Here is a 20,880-nt window from a genome sequence, read left to right on the forward strand (position 1 = left end):
AGACTGAGAGAGTGGGGGAGGGGCAGAGAGAGAGGGAAACAGAATCTGAAGCAGGCTCCAGGCTCTGAGCTGTCAGCACACAGCCCAATGCGGGGCTTGAATTCACAAATCGTGAGATCATGACCTGTGCCGAAGTCCAACGCTTAACGGACTGAGCCACCCAGGAGCCCCTGAGTTGGATTTTTTTCTGTCTAGCACAGTAAAAAGGTGCTGATAACATGAGGATAGATATTCTATTCAATTTCGCATTCTACTTTTTACACCAAGCATTATAATGGAAGAATTTGCAGTGGTTGAAAGCAACTGCCTCGGTTTAAACCCACAGTTACCAGCTTTGTAACCTTGGGCGTATTACTTCACCTTGTTCATAAACCAGGCATAGTAACAACATGGACTTCACAGGATTGTGTGAACGTTTAATTAACTCTTACAGGTAAAGCCCTAGAACGGAGCCCAGTTCCTAGCAAATGCTATAAAAGTGTTAGCTATTATTAGTTATTATTCCTAATTACAAAATCTTCATAAGGATCATTTTAATAGCTGAATAGATATTCGATATTTTACATGCCAACTGTCCTACTAACAGGCCAGGTTTTCACTATTATGAACAACACTGCATTGAGCAACTTTGAGCAGAAAGCTTTCTCTATTTATGATTATTTCCTCAATGTATCACTAGGGAAAATACTGGCTCGGGGGCACCTTGGTGCCTCAGTTGGTTAAGTGCCTCCAACTTCAGCTCAGGTTATGGTCTCATGGTTCCTGAGTTTGAGACCCACATTGGGCTCTCTGCGGTCAGCACAGTGCTCGCTTCCGATTTCTGCCTCCCTCTCTCTCTGCTCCTCCCCCCTTGTCACAATAAATAAACTTAAAAAAAAATACTGGTTCAAAGAGTCTTTGATTCTCAAAGATTTAAGGAGACAGAATCTAGTCTTGTTATGAAGGCTTTTTTGCACTTTGCATAAATTAAGTTTCCCATATGCTTGTCTATAATCCTACCGCTGAACGTTCTCTGAATGTTTCTCTTGCTCACTACCCCGAACCTGGTATGGACTGGCACATAGTAGGAGTTCAATAGATATTTATTGATGAATGAATACATGTATGAATCAATACAGGTGGAGCCCCAAGAAGTGTTGGGATTCATTGACTTCTTACAATGCTACTGTACCTAGTCACTGGGTAATATCTCCTTGCCCTTGCCTTGCAGAGAAAATGGTAATGTTGCCTGTATTTAAAAGTTCTGCAGGTACTTTATGTACAAACTAAACCTATTTCTTAGAAGGACAAATGCCTGTGGGTGTTTACGAATATGAGTTTACAAGAAGGTGCTCATAGATTTGTGGCCGCTTGTTATCTTCCCTTCAGAGATGCTGAGAGTCTCCCATCCGTCGGGCATCTCCCCAAGGATTGCTGGTGCTTGATATTTCCCTATGGCAGACCCTCGTCTTTGGCTTAAGGCTTTATAGCCTCTTAAGTGGAAATACTACAGGAAAAGTGAGACAGTTTATCTTAGAAATCGTTTATGCTCCTGAAATTTAACAAATGAAAGCACCTCCCAGACAAATTAAATCATGTATGCTAATAAGCGATAGAGAATTTGGGAATCTTGCAAAGAAAGGTGTCAGAAAATCCCTCAATGAATTTACAGCAATAACAGTGAGAATAGCAGTGATTAAAAAAAAAAAAAAAAAAAAGGACGGTTACTGTTACTGAACCCTGACTGGGGCCAGACCACGTTCTAAGCACTTCCCAAGTACGATCTCATTTATCTGGCCAGGAACCCTGCAGAGTAGGAACCACTATTATCACCACCTTACAAAAGGCCAAGTGAGTACTTGAGTCACTGGTGAGACAGTCAGGATGTAAACCCCAGGGTCTGCGTTCCTCATCACTGCACCAGATTTTTTTATTCTCATTTTACACAGAATAAAAGAAACTATCTGTGACCAAGGGATCCATTTGGTAAAATAATAGCAAGTTGTTTCAGAACTAACTCCAAAGGGGTCCACCTCTCCAAAGTTTCTTTTTTCAATGCAACAGTTTTGCTCCCCACAGGTACTGTGTTTGCTGAACGATTCACTGTGTCTGTGGGCAGAATACTTCATCTCTGTGGGTGGCAACGAAAGAGTGAAGTATATTTCTGTAATCTCTTGGTGAAGAGGTGACATTCATATTTTAATTAATTTCTTTTTAATCAATTTATTTATTAATTTATTTATCTGGCAAGGGACTAGAGCACACCCTACTGGCCAGCTGATGGGAAATACAGCATTTGCTTGGGGGGGAAATGAAATGTTAAAATTTGAAGATAAAGTCAGGTTCATGTTCAAAAGAAACCCGAAATGCATCGTCTTGCAAACATCCACATATTCAATTAACGTACATACGGGACACTGAAAAGTTTCTGATAGTCACAAGTTCCAGAAATGGACTAGAACAAGAAATACAATGATCACCAATCACATCAAATGTTTGTTAAGGGAGAATCAGGTAAATGAAAAGTGGTTCAATTTAAATATAAACAACTATACATGCTATGGAGGCAGTTAAGCCATGGCCCTGACACTGAAACAAGAAAATGATCAGTTAAAACCAGCCTGTTCATGGGGCACCTGGGTGGCTCCGTCAGATAAGCATCCGACTCCTGATTTCGGCACAGGTCATGATCTCACAGTTCTTGAGTTCAAGCCCCACATGGGGTTCTGCGCTGACATGCAGAGCTTACTTGAGACTCCCTCCCTCTCTCTCTCTCTCTGCCCCACCACCCCAAAAATAAACATTAAAAAAAAAAAGCCTGCTCATTCTTCATGGTCTGCGTATCTGCAATATATACCACATACACTTTTCTTTCTTTTTTTTTTTTTCTTTTAGGGTAAAATCTAAGAAGGGGGAGGAGTATCCCTAACTACAGAAGGGAAAAAATGGAAGTTGTAAAGAAATCTTTTCCCCGTGCAATTTTCCAAATGGCTGCTACAGTTGAAAGCTCAGAGGAGACGTCCACTGTGCTGTGGGACTCTTCGTGAATGAATCTCGGCTCTTATCAGCATGGATGTTTTATAATAACCCACAAAGTTTATTGGATATATATCTGTGCCCAGATGTCTCCAAGCCATAAAGTGGCATACTAATAAATGACCTATAAGAAATGGAATTTTTCCATTGTCATGTTTTACTGCACATTCAGCCATAAATTAGTAAAAAAGGGAAAGTGCATGGTCACATTTATATCATGAATAGACAAAAGTAAACGCTCTAGAACTAAGAGGTTAATCCAGAAAGTGTCTCACTTTAAAACATTTAACTGTTTCTACGGTTAAGACAAAACCATCTATAATCAAGAAGAAAAACACCAAAATATGCATCTTCTGCAGGATTCAATAACATTCAAACATAAATTTGGATGGGTTGAAAGACCCCTGTCCAGCACTGGTATTGCTAGACAAGAGAAAAAGGAACAAAATCTTTAGAAAAGCAGTATCTGTGATTCTACGGTTTCTGAGCCAGAACGTCCCCTTGTTCTCACTCCAAGGACAGCTTCTTCTTACACTGAGAAACGGCCAAGTGCAAAGGGACAATTTGGGTCAATGTGATGTAAGTCTAACATTTTAAATGTTATGTTTAGTTTTTTTCATATTAAAAAAGAATCAGCTAATATAAATTCCTTGGGAAGTGCTTCAAAATTAAATGGACTGTGAGAGGTGGGAAAAAAAAAGTCTGACTTTCAGCTTCTCTCTTCCTGGAGACAATTTAAAACAAGTTAGGTTCAGTACAAAGAGGATATTTTCCCCCTAAAGCTCTAGTCTAGTGTTCTAATCTGTTAAAAATCAGTGAATGATCGCCTGATAAACACAATATGCTAATATTATTGCAAGCTGCTTAGCACCTTCCCTTTAAACTCTTCCCTAAATACAATATCACTGACAGGACAGTATTATTACAAAAGATCACCAATAGACTATTAGATAAAAGATTTGTGGGGTAGGAGTCTCCTCATGTAATTCAGCCACAGCCGAGAGAGCTATATTACATGAACATAACTAGAAGCCAAATCCAGTAAGCTATCAACTATAACTGGGTTTTCCCCCCAAACAAATAGACACAGCTGTTTATTTTGCTCGTTTAACATAGATTAGAAGAGGGGTGCCTGGGTGGCTCTGTCAGTTCAGCGTCTGATTCTTGATCTCACCTCAGGTCGTGATCTCACAGTGCGTGAGTTCGAGCCCCACATCGGGCTCTGGGCTGATGGTGTGGAGCCTGCTTGGGATTCTGTCTCTCCTTCTCTCTGCCCCTTCCCCCCGCCCGTGCTTTCTTTCTGTCTCTCTCTCTCTCTCTCTCTCAAAATAAATAAACTTCAAAAAATAAAATGGATCGGAAGAAAGAATGGATTAATCATATATTATACTCACGTGATTTTATGATTTTTGACAGCTTACCAAAACGGGACACCATACGGTTGACAACCATAGAGCAAGTATCCCGTGGATCTTCTTTCTCTAAAGAAGGGGTGGGTTTGATGGTTGCTCTGGCAATTATCGCTGTTAATGAATAGGGGAATGGAAAAGCATGCCAATAAGGCCAAAGCACAAATTACAACTGTATTGTAGTGGCTTGAATTAGCGTAACGAGGGTTCCTTTCGGATGAAACTTGAGTTCATCTAGGTCCCCATTCAGTAAACGCTCTGCACTGTGAGGTCTGAAAAGATGTTCTCTGGCAAGTTCTCAGGCTAGTTCTTTTTATACACTGATAACAGCATATGGGTAAGTCTTAAACATAAATGACACCAAAATGGGGGAGAACAGTCTGGAGTTTCCGCACAGCAAAGAGCCTAATTTGGTTAAGAAAGCCAGAGAGTAGTTGTAACTGGTTTCCATCATCCTAAAATAATAACTAAATCAATGGCAATAAGAGCATAAGTTGGTTGACCCGACTCAGGACCTATGACCCCAGAGCCCCCATAGACCAGAAAAAGCCCATCAGAAAGGAGAGGAGAGCTCTCTGCTAAACATGGGTTTGTCTTGCAACTGAGAGAGGGCAAAGGGATACTTCAGATTTGTGTGTGCGCGCGTGTGTGCGTGAAGCCCTTGAATTCAAAACTGGGCCTTTGAATCGAATTTAAAAGAATGTAAGTGAATAACAGGGGAGAAAAGGCAAATCGTTTCATGGAGTGCGTAAGTTAATAGTTAACCTGATAATGAGGTCAGAATCTCATTCTATGTGTTAAACTCCCCCAATTAGGTAGTGCTAACTGTGTAACTCTCGGGCACAATTGCTGAAACCAAGAAGGGGCTCTCCAAGACCAAGGAGGTCAGCCGGAGGTCTGTGGCCTCTACTTAAAGAGAGAGTACCATTCAGGGGACTGTTCCAGTTAAAACTGGAGGGTTTCTGTCTGTTTGCTTTTTTTCTTACTTTAGTTACTCTTGGTTTGTTATCATTTGTATTATTTATTTTTCGGTTAAACTATAAGCCTAAGTTGCATCACCTTCCAGGGGAGAAGCCTCCTCCTGCAGGCTTGCTGGTGTTTTGTCCTTGGGCATCGCCGGCTACCCGGATGCCCGGAGATGCGGAGAGCAGCGTGGGTCTAATAAGTAAACTCGAGATCGGAGACCGAGGGCGAGGCCCGGTTGGGGCTGGGGGTGCTCCTCCTGGAAGCCACGGGTCAACGGCCACCAGGGCCTGGCCTTGACTTTCAAACATGTGGTCGGAGGAGAGGTGGCCGGGCAGACCCGCGTTAGGAGGGCTCATGAAAGGCCCTCACCAGGGTGGCCACCCTGTCCCGCGCTGTGCCGCTCTGCCCCACGGTGTGCGACTCTGTCCCTCGACGCCCCACACCGTATCTCAATGTCCCGTGCTGCCCCACTCTGTCCACACCGTCCCTTGCGGTCCCTCCCACACCTCGGCCCGCAGGCCTACGGTGCGCGCGGGCCTCCTGCTCGCAGAGGCTCCACTCGCCATGGCCGGGAGTCTGCGGCCACCCGGTCACCCCGCGGCGGCCGCCACGCGGACAGGGGAACACCCGCCAAACCCTCCCCGGGGCAGGAAACGACGGGAAACCCCGCTCGAGGCGCGGCGCCGCCTGCGGTTCGGGCGGAACGAGGCCGAGCTGCCCGCACACCTCACAGAAAAGTTCGATGTCAGGACTCCGGGGGAGGCTCGGCAGCTGCCGCTCTGACTGGGCAGAGCAAAGGCGCGGAGGCCTCCGAGGCCCAGAATCTTCCCCCTCGGAGACAAAGGCGGCGGCCCCGCCGGGCCGCGCGACGCCGGTGGACCCCGCGCCAGCGCCTGAGCCGCGGCATCGCCCCTTTAAGCGGCGCACGGCCCCGATTGGCCGCGCGGGGGAGGTGGGGCGCCGAGCGTCGACGTCACGGCCCCGCCACTTGCTATATAACGCGGCGTCGGCAATCGCGCCGACGGCGGCCGAGTGCGAGCGGGGAGCGCGAGCGGGGAGCGGCGGCCAGAGAGCGGCGAGGCGCCTGCGCGGTGTCCGGGCCCCTGAGCCCGCGGCGCTGAGCCAGCCGGGACGGACATGCGCGGGAGGGCGCCGTGGGGCAGCGGCGGCTCCGCGGGGGTAAGGGGCCTGCGGGCTGGGGGTGGGGAGGGGAGGGGAAGGGAGGGCGGTGCCGCCCCACGCCCCCGCCCCGCCGGGCCCCCGCGCGGGGCTGCGGGCGGCTCCGGACTCTGGGCGGGTCCCCGGGGCGCCGAGTGGGTCGCCGCGACGCGGAGTCTCCCGGGACCGACGGCCGGCCGGCCGGGGGGAGGGGCCGGCCCGGGGGCGCTGCGTGGGGGCCGGGGCTGCGGGAGCGGCGGCCTCGGCGTCCTTCTTCCACAATGGGGCTGCGCTCCCCCTGCGCGCGCCGTGTGCCAGTCCGTCGCGTCCCGGACGCTGTGCTGGGGGATGGCCGGCCCCGCGGTCCCCCTGCTCGCTCTCTTCGGAGACGGTGGCTGTCGTCCCCGGCCGGGGTCCTTGAACCCCGCGGAGTAGTTCCGAGCCCCCCTCCGCCTGTCTCGGAATCGTGGTCCTTTGCTCTGAATTCTGCTTCCGAAGGAACGGGGAGTGCAGGGTTCTGGGTTCGGAACGTGAGTGCTCGGTGGGTGTTCCTGCGCGCGCGTGCGTGTGTGTGTGTGTGTGTGTGTGTGTGTGTGTGTGTGTGTGTATCACAGCCTCGTACAAATTAAATGACTTCTTAACCATGATTGGTGCTGTATTGGTGCTTGCTAGGTCTTTATTAGGATTTCGTCACTGCTTGAAAGAAACCAGTCTCTTCCCTGATAAAAAATATGAATAGATTGTTAGTCATAAACTCAAGTGCAGTCAGAATAGACTGTAGCTTTAAAAGAGATGTGTTGGTGACTTGAGGTACACCTGCAACACAGGTAGGGCCGGACTGGTTTCTAAGCAACTGTCAGAGGTGAAGAAAGGTGAGGTTAAAATGCCTTTTCTTCTTCTTTTTCTGAAGAACAGTGTTGTGCACGGTTTTCAACTTTTATAAATGTGTAAGAACGCAAAGGGTGTATGTTTGCTGAGAATACTGAAATATCTAAGTTCACCATACCAAGTCTTGCCTCCCCCCCCCCCCCCCACCATAATTATAGTTTTAAGCGAGGTTTTGCCCAAACCAGACAGGAGGAGGCCGGGTACCCATTTCACTAAATGACCAAATTTTGCTGAGACAGAATAAAATTTGGTTTCTTGTTAATGGTGTTACGATTGGTTACCAGTATGTTATCAAATAGCATATTCCCATCTCCTGCAGATCTGGAGAGAAATACACACAGGTTTTAGCCTGAACTTCAGACACTCTTTTGTCATTCTCCTCGTTTCACACAGGCTTGTTTTCACCTGTGTGTTTCATGGGTACTGGCTGATAGGTGCTAAGGTCCTGGACTAAGCATTTATAACCTAACATATATTAGACTGTAAACTCCTTCAGGGCAGGAACTCTTCCTTGTACGGCTTCTATCTCACGCAGCCTTGCGCATAGTTGATGGTTGATAACTAATTGCATGAAAGCACATTTTACGTCTTAAAGCTCAGCAGGATTGGACCAGTCACTGATAAGGGTGGAAAGCAGATCTCTTTATGGCTATTATGAAATGTCTGAATTATTCGTATTTTCAACAGATAGGTAAAATTACTGTTTGAGTGAATTGTTTTTCCTCCTTTCAGTTCACAATAGATCCTGCTCCCTCTTACCGTGAGGTTTAATTATACTGTAGACTTGAGTTTTTGTGTGAAAACAACTCCTGACTGCTGCTTCTCAGAAGTTGAAGCAGATAATACTCCCTTTCAGCTAATACTAATGGTAGCTTTTAAAAGCAAGTTGCCTAAATTACAGGTACAATCTAACATGCTTGAAACTGACCTGAATGTCTACATACCATCAGGTTGCTTTAGAAAGGTGAGCAGAGGAGGGGAAGGTGGTGCCAAGGGTAATTCCAGGAATTTGAATGTCATCAGCTCCCTCTGCCAGAGAAACAGCTCTGCTTTTAATCTAAATAAATCTGAACTGGAACCTCATCATCAGGATTCCTTTCGCATCTTTTGGTGCTGGTGTTTGGCCATGCTTTGTACAAGCTAATGAATAACTCACTAGATCACTAGATAAACAAGATCCAGTTGTGGCTTTTCTGGCGTTATCCACACAGCATAAATGCATACTTTGGAAAGGTGGATAAAACTGGTGAGTTTCAGAGTTCTGAAAGTTAGTTGCCAGCAGAACAGAGGAATTTGCTTTAAGGTAGGGAAAAGGTAGTGTGGCCTTCAGGTTCCAGAAGGGAAAAGGATTCTGCAATTTGGAGTCATTGTTGAGACTTCAATCCAATTCCACGTACTGACAAATTGGGTAGCATTACTAAAAGAACAGTGTTCCAGGCCTAAGTGAGTGTATTTGTCAAACCCGGGCCTCTGGCTGTGCGAGTTTTAGCCCTTTTCCACTGCAGAGTGTCAGGGTTCAGCATTACGGAGGGAAGCAGGAGGATGGTAAGGATGAGAAGACATTGTCCAGAGCTTTTATTGAGGATCCACAGAACATGAAATTGACCAGCTAGAGATTACTTAAAATACCATTTCCCTGTGCCTGGAATGCTCTTCTGACTCCTCGCATGGCTGCCTCTTTTTCATCCTTAAATTTCAGTTTAGAAAGTCACCTCAGAGAGGTCTGCCCTAACCGCCTGCGTACATCCGGTCTCCCTTCCTGATCCTCCCTTGGAAGTTATCACAATCGGAAATTGCTTGCTTGCTGGTTGTCTCCTCATTAGGTTGAGACTTCCTCAGGCAGCGGCCCAGTCTCCTTCACTGGCATAGCATCTACTCCAGAATAAGCATCTGATAACGACTTGTGAAAATAATTCATCCTTGCTTCCTAAGAATTTGGGAGTGAAACCCTGTGAGTGGAGTTCTGATCTCTGGTGATTGACTTGTGATGCGGTATCGTACATTTCACTCGGCCATTCCTGCATCAGTTTCCCAAGAACATTGGCAGGAGAAGGGAGGTTGTTGCCTAAAGTGAAGATGCTTTGGAGAGGAGAGGAGAGGCCTGGAAGGATCTCAGGAAGTGCTGGGTCATAGGGCAGAAGAGCCCCGATGGCCCTTCTGCGAACAGGAAGATGTTTTCACTTTCTCATCCGCAAAATGGACAGTGTCATCCCTGCCTCCTCTTCCAGGGATGTTGTGGGGCTCAGCTAATCAGAAAGTGCTTTGTAATTTGTAGCATGCTTTACAAATACAAGATATTCTGTTACTAAGTTCCAGACTTGAAAATAGAGCCTGATTATAATGCCATCACTGGGATCTGTGCTGGGAGAGTATATTAAAAGGAGGCCCATTGGGTATATTGTAATATCCCCTTTTTATGGGTAAAGACAGATCCGTGTGATCCCAGATATCATGTTGTAACGGGTTATGTAATGGTGGGGCGTCAGTGTATCATTAAAGATTGAGGGCTTCAAAAGAACTGCTTGAAGTGGTCACAGGATATAAGAGTGATACCTTCACCCGCCCTTCTAGAGGATGGGATAGGCCAGATCCACAGTTCATAACTTTCACAGGAGAATTTGAGGGAGGTGAAGTAAAATAGGAAATTTCACAGTCCACGGGTTACCCAAGAAAAACTAGTACCAGGCAGCAAATCCCCAGGACGGTCTGTCTGAGCCACCCTTAACATGAGCCTTGTAGTGGGTCAGACCTTATTCCCAGTCTGAAGAGCCTGAGGGGCGTGGAGGCCCAGCGGTGTGGTGGTGAGAGCCTGGCTTAGCTGTCAGCCCCACAGCTCACCAGCTATGACCCTGGAGCAAGTTACTCACCTCCCAAGTGCCTCCAGCCCCGCATCTGTAAATGAAGGTAATGGTAGTAACCCGCCCTACACGGTTGTTGAGAAGATTAAATAAGTTATACATATAAATCACCCAGAACAATGCCTGTCAGATGAGTTTATTATTCTTACTGGCTTTTATGTCCATTGTAACAATCTGGAGTTACCCATTGGGTGACTCCAGTGCTCATTAAGTAAATTTAAAGTTTTAAAGACTCCTTTCCCATCATTAGACTATTGTGCTCATTGTCATTAAGATTAGAATAGAACCCACGTATCTTTTCCATTTGGAAATCTATTATGTGTGTGTCTAAAAGGAATAATATTTTCCCATCCTGTGCGTGTGTGTGTGTGTGTGTGTGTGTGTGTGTGTGTGTATTGCTGCTGGTCGGGGCACTCTGTAGGAAGAGTTACAAAGGACAAGAGACTATCCCCGCTCTCGTACATTTCTGCCATTGCGCGAAGATTGTGTGGGACACTAAGTGAATCAAAAGGCTATTGATGACTATGGCAGTGGAACGAATAGGTTTTTTGTTAGTTTGCCGTTTCTTAAAATACTCAGCTAGAAAATACTCTGGATTATTCCAGAAATTAGGTCACTTAGCTTTGATTTCAACAGTCTGAAGATAAATTATTTTCCTTGTTGCCTCAGTTTTTACCACCTACAAGTGGGTCGTTCTGTGCTCCCACGCTGGAGAGAGGTGAGGACTGGAGCTGCAGGGGACAGAATGTTCCTCTCACCACGTAGAACCGTCTCCATCGCTGCTGAGACCGGCACGTTTACCTGGAATTCATGCAGGAGAATTCTAATTACATTTTATTTACTAACTTAATATAAGAGACATTAAGTTCTCTATGCTTTTGCCATGAAGGCCATTTATCCTTTCTGTGACAGCAGGGGACCACAAAGGAAATTTCTGAACCTCCCCCTTCACTCCCTTCGCCCAAATTACAGTCTGTTAAAGGGAAATCTGAGAAAAAGCCCGAGTTAGGGCCTTTGATTGTGAAGAGTCCTTTGCTAGTAAGTAAACTCAGATCACGCAGCACCCTAACTGTCGTAAACACCGAATGTGTTCGATGAATATTGAATCAGTAAGTTTCTCGTATTATTAATAAAAGTTACAGTTCTGTAAAATGGCTAAACTAAATGTTCAGTGTGTCAAATAGCTTGGGTGCTAGTGCTTTAGACACTGATCACAATAAAAGTCATGGGATTTTGTTTCGTTTTTAATGTTCTGAAAGGTGATTATTTTAGGCATTTTCAGACTGAAGATAAACACTCAGATGTTGGTTTATTTGGTTGGCTTATCCGAAATCATGGGATTTGTCATGCTCCAAAATCAGTTTCTTTTTACAAATTTTTGGCTCTAAGTAGGATTGTCTTTTATCTCCCTTGGTAAGGAAATAGTCGTGTAGGTAGTTATTAAATAAGGTTGAAAAGACCCATTTATCACCCTGAATAAACAGAAATCAGGTTCTCAAACCAGATTGAGAGAAGGAAATTACATCACACTTTTAAATAAGGAAGCGCTGGGCAGAACTGGGTGAGTTGTATGACAAAAATGTGCCCCTCCCCCTCTTGTGGATTGCTTCTGAGATTTATTAATGAGATCTGGTGGCAAGGTAAACACATCTAGGTTACCCTCTGAAGGTAGCCTCGTTTAAAAAAAAAAAGTTTTCGAAGTGACTTCCCTCAAGCTAAAGGCATGTGATTTCACCTTAATAAAGCATGTATGTATGCTCTGTGGTGGTAGCCTTTTTTGTTTTCTTTAAGGAAAGTGACCTTCAATTTAGCAACAAAAACAGTAGGTACAAAAAGGAAGAGTGTGGAAGAGAAGGTGAAATTCGTTATTCTCAGAAAGCTCTTCCCTGGTTGCTTAAGTAAATATACAGTAACAGAAAAACCAGTCTGCGAATTGTCCACTTTAGGTTTTGGAAATGAATTTAATGCAAATGCCTTGCCTGCTGCTTCCCTGAACTTGTTACATTATTATCAGGAGGTTTATCCCTTAGTTTGCTGATTTACAGTAAATGTGAATCTGTCCTGTCATTACTTTTTTAAAAACGAGATTAGTGTTTTCTCAGTATCGATTTAGTAAATATTTATTAGAAATGAATGACACCAGGACCTACCCAGGAGTGGAGGTGGGGGGAGGGTCCCAGAAGATTTGGAGGATGGGTAAGGAGTCAGGGCATGGCACAAAACAGCCCAAGAGTGGAGACCCCGCTGTGGCTTTTCAGAAGGGAAGTGGTGAGTGGAGAAGGTGGTATGACAGATGGCCTCCAAGGACAAGGTGGATTCTAACAGATTTGGGGAAGACAAAAGCCGGAGTTTGAAAAAGGTGGGTCAGGGTCTGCCTTGTTTTAAAGGCCATAACCTGAAGGGCTTTGATTTAGAAGCCCTTGAAGATTTTTGAGCAGTGGAAGATCTGAATTTGAGCTCCAGTTCAGGAATATTGATCTGGTCCTGGTGTGTAGGCTGGATTAGGTATTTTCACACGCAGGGCAGTGTGGTTCCAGTGAACCGAAGGAAGACGGGTTTGAGAAGCTGCATGGAAATAGGCTATGGAACTTGGTCGTTGAATGTATACCTGTAACTCAGGTTAAGAATGGTGCCTGTGGAAGCTTGATCCTCCGATCCTCACAGACCCCCAGCTGGTTTGGGAAGGGGGATGGGGTGTGAAGTAAGTGACAGGAGTTCGGTCTGTAGAGTTGCAGATGCCAGAGGACCGTCCAAGTGGAAAGATAATCACCAGACAATAGGAAATGCAAAGTGGAAGCTTGAGCCAGGGCTGGAGTGGAGACTCAGGAGAGGGAGGAGCTGTCTGGTAGAGTTGAGCCATCGATCGCGGTGGATCAAAACTGGGGGGGGGGGGGGGGGGGGGGGCGAGGGTTGCGAGGAGAGAAAATAGAGGGAGGGCTGCCGCAGGAAACAGATGGTTTTAGGGGATATTCTATTTTGTCTTGAAGTTTTTAAAAAAAGTGATGTTAATAAGAAAAAGTCGTTCATATCTGGGATTGCTATTTAACTGACTAGTTGATGGATTTTAGGAAAGTTCTTACACCCAAGGTCATTTAGGTCCCATCCTACACCGCGCTGCCTGCGTGCACATTCGCCTTCCTACTTTGTGTTTCGTCCAAGAATGCCATCTTGTACTTAAGAGACTCTGATCTGCGCGCGTACTTGTGTTTCTGCCATTGCTGCCTAATGAATTGTCAGGTAGACTTAGTTTGACAGTCACACTGGAACAAGATTCGGAACACTGGCTCAGTGGTGTTTCTTTTTGACTTGACGTTGACCTGGCTGATCTTCCCCTAGGAGGAGTGCATATGGAAGGCTTGGGGAGTTCGGAGGGAGGTGGGGAAGAGGTGGCTTCCTGCCTCCGCTGGCTTCCCCAGGAACACGCAGGAAACGCTTGCTCCCAAACCTACGGCACGTCCCCCTTCCCGAGTCTGCAGTTGGAAGTTATTTTCCAAAAGAGAACACGAAGCTCGCTTCTCCGAGCAGCAAGTAGGAAGTCCGGACAGTTTCATAACATGGCCCATTCACAATTCCCCATTGAAATGTGGAGGCAGGGTCACCTTCTATGAATACACAAAGACACTATTGTGGTCAGAAGTGAGCTGGCTTAGTGAACACAATTCTTTTTATACTAAAAAAATTTTTTGCTTAAGAAAGCTAACAAGTCAGTGATGGGAACAATGAATAAAAAATAACTTTCAAGAATGTATACGAAATTTTCAGGGGCCACTGAAATGTGAGTTTAGAATTCCGAGGCCATCCCAGCAGAGGCGATAGTTACACAATCATTCTGTTGAAAGCTAAGATTTAGATGGCATTAGGAGGCTGACACACAGTAATTACGGGAGCACTTGCTGGCCTGCAGACAGGTGGGGGTTGGGCCTCCAGAATCCCCCGCAGCATTCTCCTGTAATCTGGATGAGTGATCTCCAAACGTGTGCTTTCAAACTACTTAAATACCATATTCTTCTTCCTATCTGGCCTTTCGTTTTTGCATCACCCTGGATGCTTGCCCCGTGGTCTTGCCCCAGCTTGCGGGGCGCTGGGGGAAAGCGCCACATACCTACAGGCCAGGTGCCTGGAGGGAGCCCCAAGCAGTGTTTTCTAAAAATGGGTTTTCAAAAAAAATTTTTTTGTAGATTTCCTTAATCCAGGTGAGGTAAGAACACACGTGTTTGATTTCAATCCTCTAAAGACCAAAAATGACAAATCAAAAGACGACCTGCCACTAACTTAGATTTCTTAAATGGCGGGTGGTGGTTTTTTTCCCCCTGTTCTTAATCCTGTATCTTTGAGCAACGGATCACAGAAAAAGGATGCTTGACTCTTTGAAATAATGTTTGAAACCTACTTAAGTCTCTGCCTAACGTATCGAAGCAGCTGGCTTTAGGAGGGTAAAAAGGTGAGGACCAGTGACCAGGACCCATCTGCACTTTGTCCCTGAAACATTGCTGCTGGCTCTCCATTTCCTTTTGCGTGAAAACCAAACGGTAAACACTCGCAGACTGTGTTTTAGCTCTGTAGCTAAAAAAAAAAAAAAAAAAAAAGACTGTGCTTTATTCATTGTAGACATTGCATGCTGACGATGGTCAAAATCAGATGGGGTCGTGTAGTCATCATCCAGTGAGCATTCACCTCTTGAGCACTTCTGGTGTTCCAGGTAGCGATGATCGGGCTCTTTCCTGGACTTGCAGTCTAGCGGGTGACAGATTTGTCCATACAACAACAACAAAATGGCCCGCGTACCCCCTCCGCCCTCCACCGCGGACGTGCCGCTCATCTGAGTCACCCCGGGTCCTCGGCACACCACCCGGCTCTCGGGGGGCGCACACATGCCTGGTGAGAGAAGGGGAAAGCCTCGCCAGGTGGCTGTGCACGTCCCAGAAGGGGTCAGCGTTGCACAGAGAGTTGACAATGACATTGTGTCCTAGTGTCTACAAGAAAAAAGTCTCGACTGGCTATAAGCAAACATGAATATCTGAGGAAAGCGGAGATGGATGCTAACGAACCCTTCTAGAAAGAGGGTGTGGGGCCTGGGGGACCGCAGACACTGGCCATCTGACAAGGGCGAGGGCCCTCACACTGAGGCCCTACTAGATTGAGGAAAAGGCGCCTGCTTCACCTCTGTAATCCTTGCCTTGCAGCGAGGCAAGACTCGGATCCCCAGGCACTTCGTACACAAGAATGTGAAGAATGTGCCTTTAAGTTTGTCTTTCTAGAGGGAGGAGGAAGCTGTCCAGTCCTCTGACAAAGCTAGTGGCCTTGCAGAACTTGATTTTTACAGGATAATGGAAATTAGTATCTTCACCTGGAACTCTTTCTTTATTCTCGAACAGGCAGTACCTGGAGAATTTGTCCTCCCAGGGCCAAGCCTGAAATACAGCCTGCAGACAGCTGCCAGGCAGGGGGGTAACCTGGGGCCGCAGTAGGATCTCTCGTTCTGTCGAAGCTCTGGGTTTTAGTGAACGTTCGAGCCGCAGTACTGAACGCAGTAATTTCTGAGATCACTTTGTTGGCTGGGGGGACGGCGAGCCCCATGGCCGTGACCTCCGCACCCTGGAAGGTCGGATGGGAAGTTAGAGAACTGCGTGCTGGGGACAAGTGAGCGCGATGTGCTGTGTAGCTGTCTGGCCGCAGTGGGAGTCCGCTGTTGCCCGTCGTACATTATAGCTCACTTTGCTGAAAACGTTTCAAAGCTTTGATTAGTATGTCCCCCCGAAATTGTTCTTAATGTCTCCATTTAAGTACCATCATGAGAAGTGAGAATTCGCTCATGCAAAGATGTCGGAATTGAATGAACGCCTGCCACTACGTTTTTCTGCCCGGCGTCCCCTGAAGTTCTCTGGTACTAGCTAGTGTGGGTATTTCGGAATTGTTAATTCTCTCGTCTTTTTGTCATCCCCACCCCTAGGGACCTCGAGCTGCTGGTTGGTGACAGATCCCTAGGCGTCCCCAGTGAGGAGACCTCCAGAGTAAGGCACAATGTCCACAGCAGGAGTTGCTGCCCAGGAGATTCGAGTCCCGTTGAAAACCGGATTCCTGCACGATGGCCAAGCCTTGAGAACCGTGAGGGCCTGCTGGGGCGGCCGCAGCGAGTTTGAAAAGTGAGTGCGGGACGGAACGTCCCCTGGAATCTCCCAGCCCGTGATTTTAAAACAAGACCGAGAATATGGTGGCCACTCACTCACGATCAAGGTGTTTTTCCTTCCCTTTCAGTCACTTTTTGAACATCGACCCGATAACCATGGCCTACAGCCTCAATTCTTCGGCCCAGGAGCACCTCACATCTCTTGGTACGTGTCCTGAAACTCCACGGGGAGGGAGCTGGTGCTTCAAGGGGAAGTTGACAGTGGGGATGATGCTGGTGCGTCCTCCGGGGTGACTTTTAAGCGAGGAAGCCACCTGAACTATTTCCAGCAGTAGCCTGACCCCTAGTGGCGGCAGGTTCTGAAGAGAACGCGTTGGGCCCTCAGCCTCCCCGCCTCCACCCTGACTCACTGATGTCCTGGCGACCTGGGTGCAGAAGCGCCATCGTTCACAGTCAGCGGGTTCTCAGCCCGGCTCTGTTCCATGTTTAACTTGTGGAGACCTTGGGCCAGATCCCTCCCCTTTCTTACCGGTGTTGGATCCCCATGTGAGGGAGATCAGGGAGTGTACGTGTGGATGAACACTTGCAAGGGTGTTCTCTGCTGTCTGGTGCTTGTGACGTGAGCGCTGTGGTCCTTAGATTTTTGTCAAGAGCGCGTAGTGCATCGCAGGCAGGTCCACACTCTCCTAATGCCGTGATGGCTCCAACCGTGAGGACCCGGTCTTATCTCCCTCACAGCCTGCGTGCCTCGTATTGTCGCGTCTCTTAAATGGCTAGGCCGGTGTGGTGTGGTATTCACGTAAATTATATGCTGCTCCCTTCTGCGAATTTTGCGCACGTCACCAGACCTGCCCGAGATGTGTGGGTGTGCACCGTGCACACGGCCAAGGAAGATAGAAGAGATAATTTGTTCTTTGAACCAGATCATGTGCATTAGCAATCTTCTGGCCTCTAATTACACCTGTGGCCGTCGCCTGGGTGTCCTCGGGATTGCCGCGACCGAGCGTCGGATACCCCAGCAGAAAGCTGCCGGAGCCCGGGCGGCTGGGGAGGGCACGGCGGCTCTTTGGCTAACCTCTGTCTCGTGCATTCCAGGGCGCGCTGCGACGTCCGCGCCAAGGAGCGGCAGCCACTTTGCAGAGCACGGCCCCTCCCAGAAGCCCAGCTTGGCCCCTCTTATCATTCCCCCGGGCGAGCACCCGGGACCGCGGGAAGAGGAGCGAGTCGCGTGTGGTTTTAGGAAACTCTCGGTGAACGGTGTGTGTGCTTCTCCCCCTCCACTCACACCCATAAAGAGCCCCCCTTCCCCCTTCCCCTGCACGGCCCTCTGTGAACGCGGTTCCCGGCCCCTCCCGCCACTGCCCATCTCCGAAGACCTCTCTCTGGACGAGACAGACTGCGAGGTCGAGTTCCTAACCAGCTCGGACACGGACTTCCTCTTGGAAGACTGTACGCTTTCTGGCTTCAAATACGATGTTCCTGGCAGGCGAAGCTTCCGTGGGTGTGGACAGATCAACTACGCGTATTTTGATACCCCAGCTGTCTCCGCGGCAGATCTCAGCCAGGCGCCTGAGCAGAATGGAGGTGTGCAAAATTCAAATCCTCCTCTGCCTCAGACCCACCGGAGATTAAGAAGGTCTCATTCGGGACCAGCTGGATCCTTCAACAAGCCGGCCATCAGGGTATCCAGCTACATCCACAGAGCTTCTCCGAACTCCGACGAAGACAAACCCGAGGTGCCCCCCAGGGTCCCCATTCCTCCTCGGCCCGTGAAGCCAGATTACAGAAGGTGGTCGGCGGAAGTCACTTCCAGCACCTACAGCGATGAAGACCGGCCTCCCAAAGTACCACCGAGAGAACCGTTATCACGGAGTAACTCCCGCACGCCAAGCCCCAAAAGCCTTCCGTCTTACCTCAATGGGGTCATGCCCCCCACGCAGAGCTTTGCCCCTGACCCCAAGTACGTGAGCAGCAAAGCTCTGCAGAGACAGAACAGCGAAGGGTCTGCCAGTAAGGCTCCCTGCATCCTGCCCGTCATCGAAAACGGGAAGAAGGTGAGCTCGACACACTATTACCTACTACCTGAGAGACCGCCGTACCTGGACAAGTTTGAAAAGTTTTTCCGGGAAGCAGAGGAAGCAAACTCAAGCACCCACACCCAGCCGCTGTCTGCTGACCGCGGTACAGCCTCGGCCGCAGAAAAGCTGGACTCCAAGACAAGACTGGACCTGGGGGGCCACGTGAGGCGTAAACACTCGTCCTACGTGGTTTCTCCTTAGGCTTCGGCGTCGCGGGTCAGCGGGGGTTCCGTGGGAGCGAGTGGCTCCCCAGCCGCCCTCCAGGCCGGTTGAGGTTCGCAGGAAGAGGTCTCGGATTGCAGAACAAAACAGTTGAACCCTCCGTCTTAGAAAGGGTAGGGGCGGTCGCGGGGCGATCTCGGGCCAAGAATCCCCGATCGTGCCGGTGTTGGAGAAAAGTCTGTTCCGGTCCGTAATTTAAAAGTGGGCGGGCAGGCAGGGAAGGCTGGGGAACCTTGGACATGTGCATACATTATAGGCCTGTGTAGAAACTCGTGCTGTAACCATAGACCATAGCTGCAGGGTAACCAATTAGTTGCTACCTTAGAGTAATATATATTCAAGATGGTAAAAGCTGGGGGGCAACTCCTGACTGAAAATTGAGCGAATGGAAGAAAACACAGTATTGTTTAGATCAGAATCATTAAAAAAAAAAAAAAAATTTTTTTTTTTAAAGTTAGTTTAGTAACTTTGAAGCATTCAGGCTCCTGGGCCCTGTGATGTTCTCCTTTAAACTTTGCAAGCAGCCTTTGTCCCCCAGGGCAGGGCGCAGTCCCTGCCGAGGCCCTGCCTGCCCAGCCTAAGAGTCACCCCGAGACCCGGCTCCTTCCGTTTCATTCCAGGGAGGACAACAGCATATCTGGCAGCCACACGTGCCCTGCTTCTCGAAAGATGCGAAGCTAACAGAATTCGCACGTCCGTTCTCCTTACGGTCCCTGCTCTGTTCTGCCCGCCACGGTGGCCCGGTCTGGCATGCGCCTCGCAGCCACAGGGGCACCGCGTTAGACTCCCCTGGGCCAGCAGACCGGTCGCCAGGGCTCCGGGCGTCCCGTTGAAGCGATCGTGAAACCACTGGCCACGTGACAGAGTCCCTGGGGGGGGCCCGTGTTGTGTTTCCGTGTCGGTTTCCGTAGACTGTGTGAATGAACATGGACAACGCAAGCTGGCCTTGTGTTGCTGGTTCCCGTTCAGTATTTCCTGGGGGTCGTGTGCCTTCCACGTAAAACGCTTTTGCCCAGTAGCGCAGTGTGTTTTAATGCCACAGGCCGCGTCCGCGTCGCTCCGCTTTGGAGACCCTCCCGGCTGCCGCTTCCCTTGGATTCCGTGAGACCCGCAGCCTGCGCTCAGACACCCGCGTGCTTCGATGCATGTATCTTGTGTAGACAAGCACAAAAGAGAAGGTGCTCACTAACGGAGGTACATTACTGCAATGTTCTCTTAACAGTTAAACAAGCTGTTTACAATTCAAACTGCTGAATATTTGAGCTATTTAAAGCTTCTATTTTAGTATGAACTACATGAAGGTTGAGACATGCTTTAGAAAAATGCACTGATTTCTGCATTATGTGTACAGTGTTGGACAAAGGATTTTATTCATTTTTGTTGCATTATTTTGAATATTGTCTTTCCATTTTAATAAAGTTATAATACTATTTATGACACCGTTAACCGCGTTTCTTGCCTAAGCTCTTCTATAAAAGTTGATGTCTCCGGTACGTTCACAACCATTACCGTCTTTAAGCACAAGGGAAAGTTTTTTTGCAGCCTCATAAATGCTTGAAATTTATGGTTGGTCCCTAAAATGAAAGTAACTTGAGCAATTAATGTTTAATATTATACGAATGCACAGTGAAAACGGCTGGCTGGGCTGTCCGTATTTCCCTTTAACAGTTCAGAAAGGGAGCAAGGGGCAGATGCTGGGGTGTCCCTGTCAAAGCAGGTCCTGCCTGGGGAGGGGCTCCCCCGTCAAGGGGAACGTATGGAAGAAACGAGCATAGATACAAACTGGACGTGACTTTGAGTTTCAGGACTAGGTCCGGGTTGTTGGGGGCCCTTGGGAGGCTCTGCTTCTTGCTTGATGTGAGGCCACCAAAGGAACCCCAGCCTGTCCTGGCCTCTCACAAAGAGGACGGACCTGCTTCTCGCAGCTTCTAGGTGCAGGAGGAAGCTGGGCCTCTGTGCTTGAGGGCGCCCCTCCCCAGTGCCGTGGGGCTCTGCGCCCGGCTCCCCCCTCTCCTGGGACCTGTAGCCAAAACCCAGCTGCTCCTCCCACTCCCCAGGCTGCTGGGCAATATGGTGAAGCTCTCTATGACCTTAGTTGAACTTGGTATCCTCCACAGTCAGGAGTGAGGACTCGGAGGTCAGTGAGCTGGGCTGGAAGG

At 48.3% G+C, this 20,880-nt stretch overlaps 1 protein-coding gene across 1 annotated transcript; it reads left to right on the top strand.

Annotated features, from left to right (window-relative positions):
- The first annotated feature begins 6,444 nt into the window (after positions 1 to 6,444).
- ERRFI1 (ERBB receptor feedback inhibitor 1) lies at positions 6,445 to 20,167 on the top strand. The gene is made up of 4 exons (XM_058719225.1): positions 6,445 to 6,569; positions 16,245 to 16,437; positions 16,550 to 16,626; positions 17,517 to 20,167. Exons 2-4 carry the CDS (start codon positions 16,316 to 16,318, stop codon positions 18,698 to 18,700), a joined length of 1,383 nt encoding a protein of 460 aa, XP_058575208.1. The 5' UTR covers positions 6,445 to 6,569; positions 16,245 to 16,315; the 3' UTR covers positions 18,701 to 20,167.
- Positions 20,168 to 20,880: the final 713 nt, after the last annotated feature.

Source organism: Neofelis nebulosa, chromosome 2 (assembly GCF_028018385.1).
Source record: "Neofelis nebulosa isolate mNeoNeb1 chromosome 2, mNeoNeb1.pri, whole genome shotgun sequence".
NCBI lineage: Eukaryota > Metazoa > Chordata > Mammalia > Carnivora > Felidae > Neofelis > Neofelis nebulosa.

Bases quoted from the DNA above. Each gene is read 5' to 3' on its own strand.
- ERRFI1 (XM_058719225.1), top strand. From the start codon at position 16,316: ATGTCCACAGCAGGAGTTGCTGCCCAGGAGATTCGAGTCCCGTTGAAA. The intron at 16,438-16,549 runs GTGAGTGCGGGA...CTTCCCTTTCAG, and splicing joins GGCCGCAGCGAGTTTGAAAA to TCACTTTTTGAACATCGACC. The intron at 16,627-17,516 runs GTACGTGTCCTG...CGTGCATTCCAG, and splicing joins GGAGCACCTCACATCTCTTG to GGCGCGCTGCGACGTCCGCG.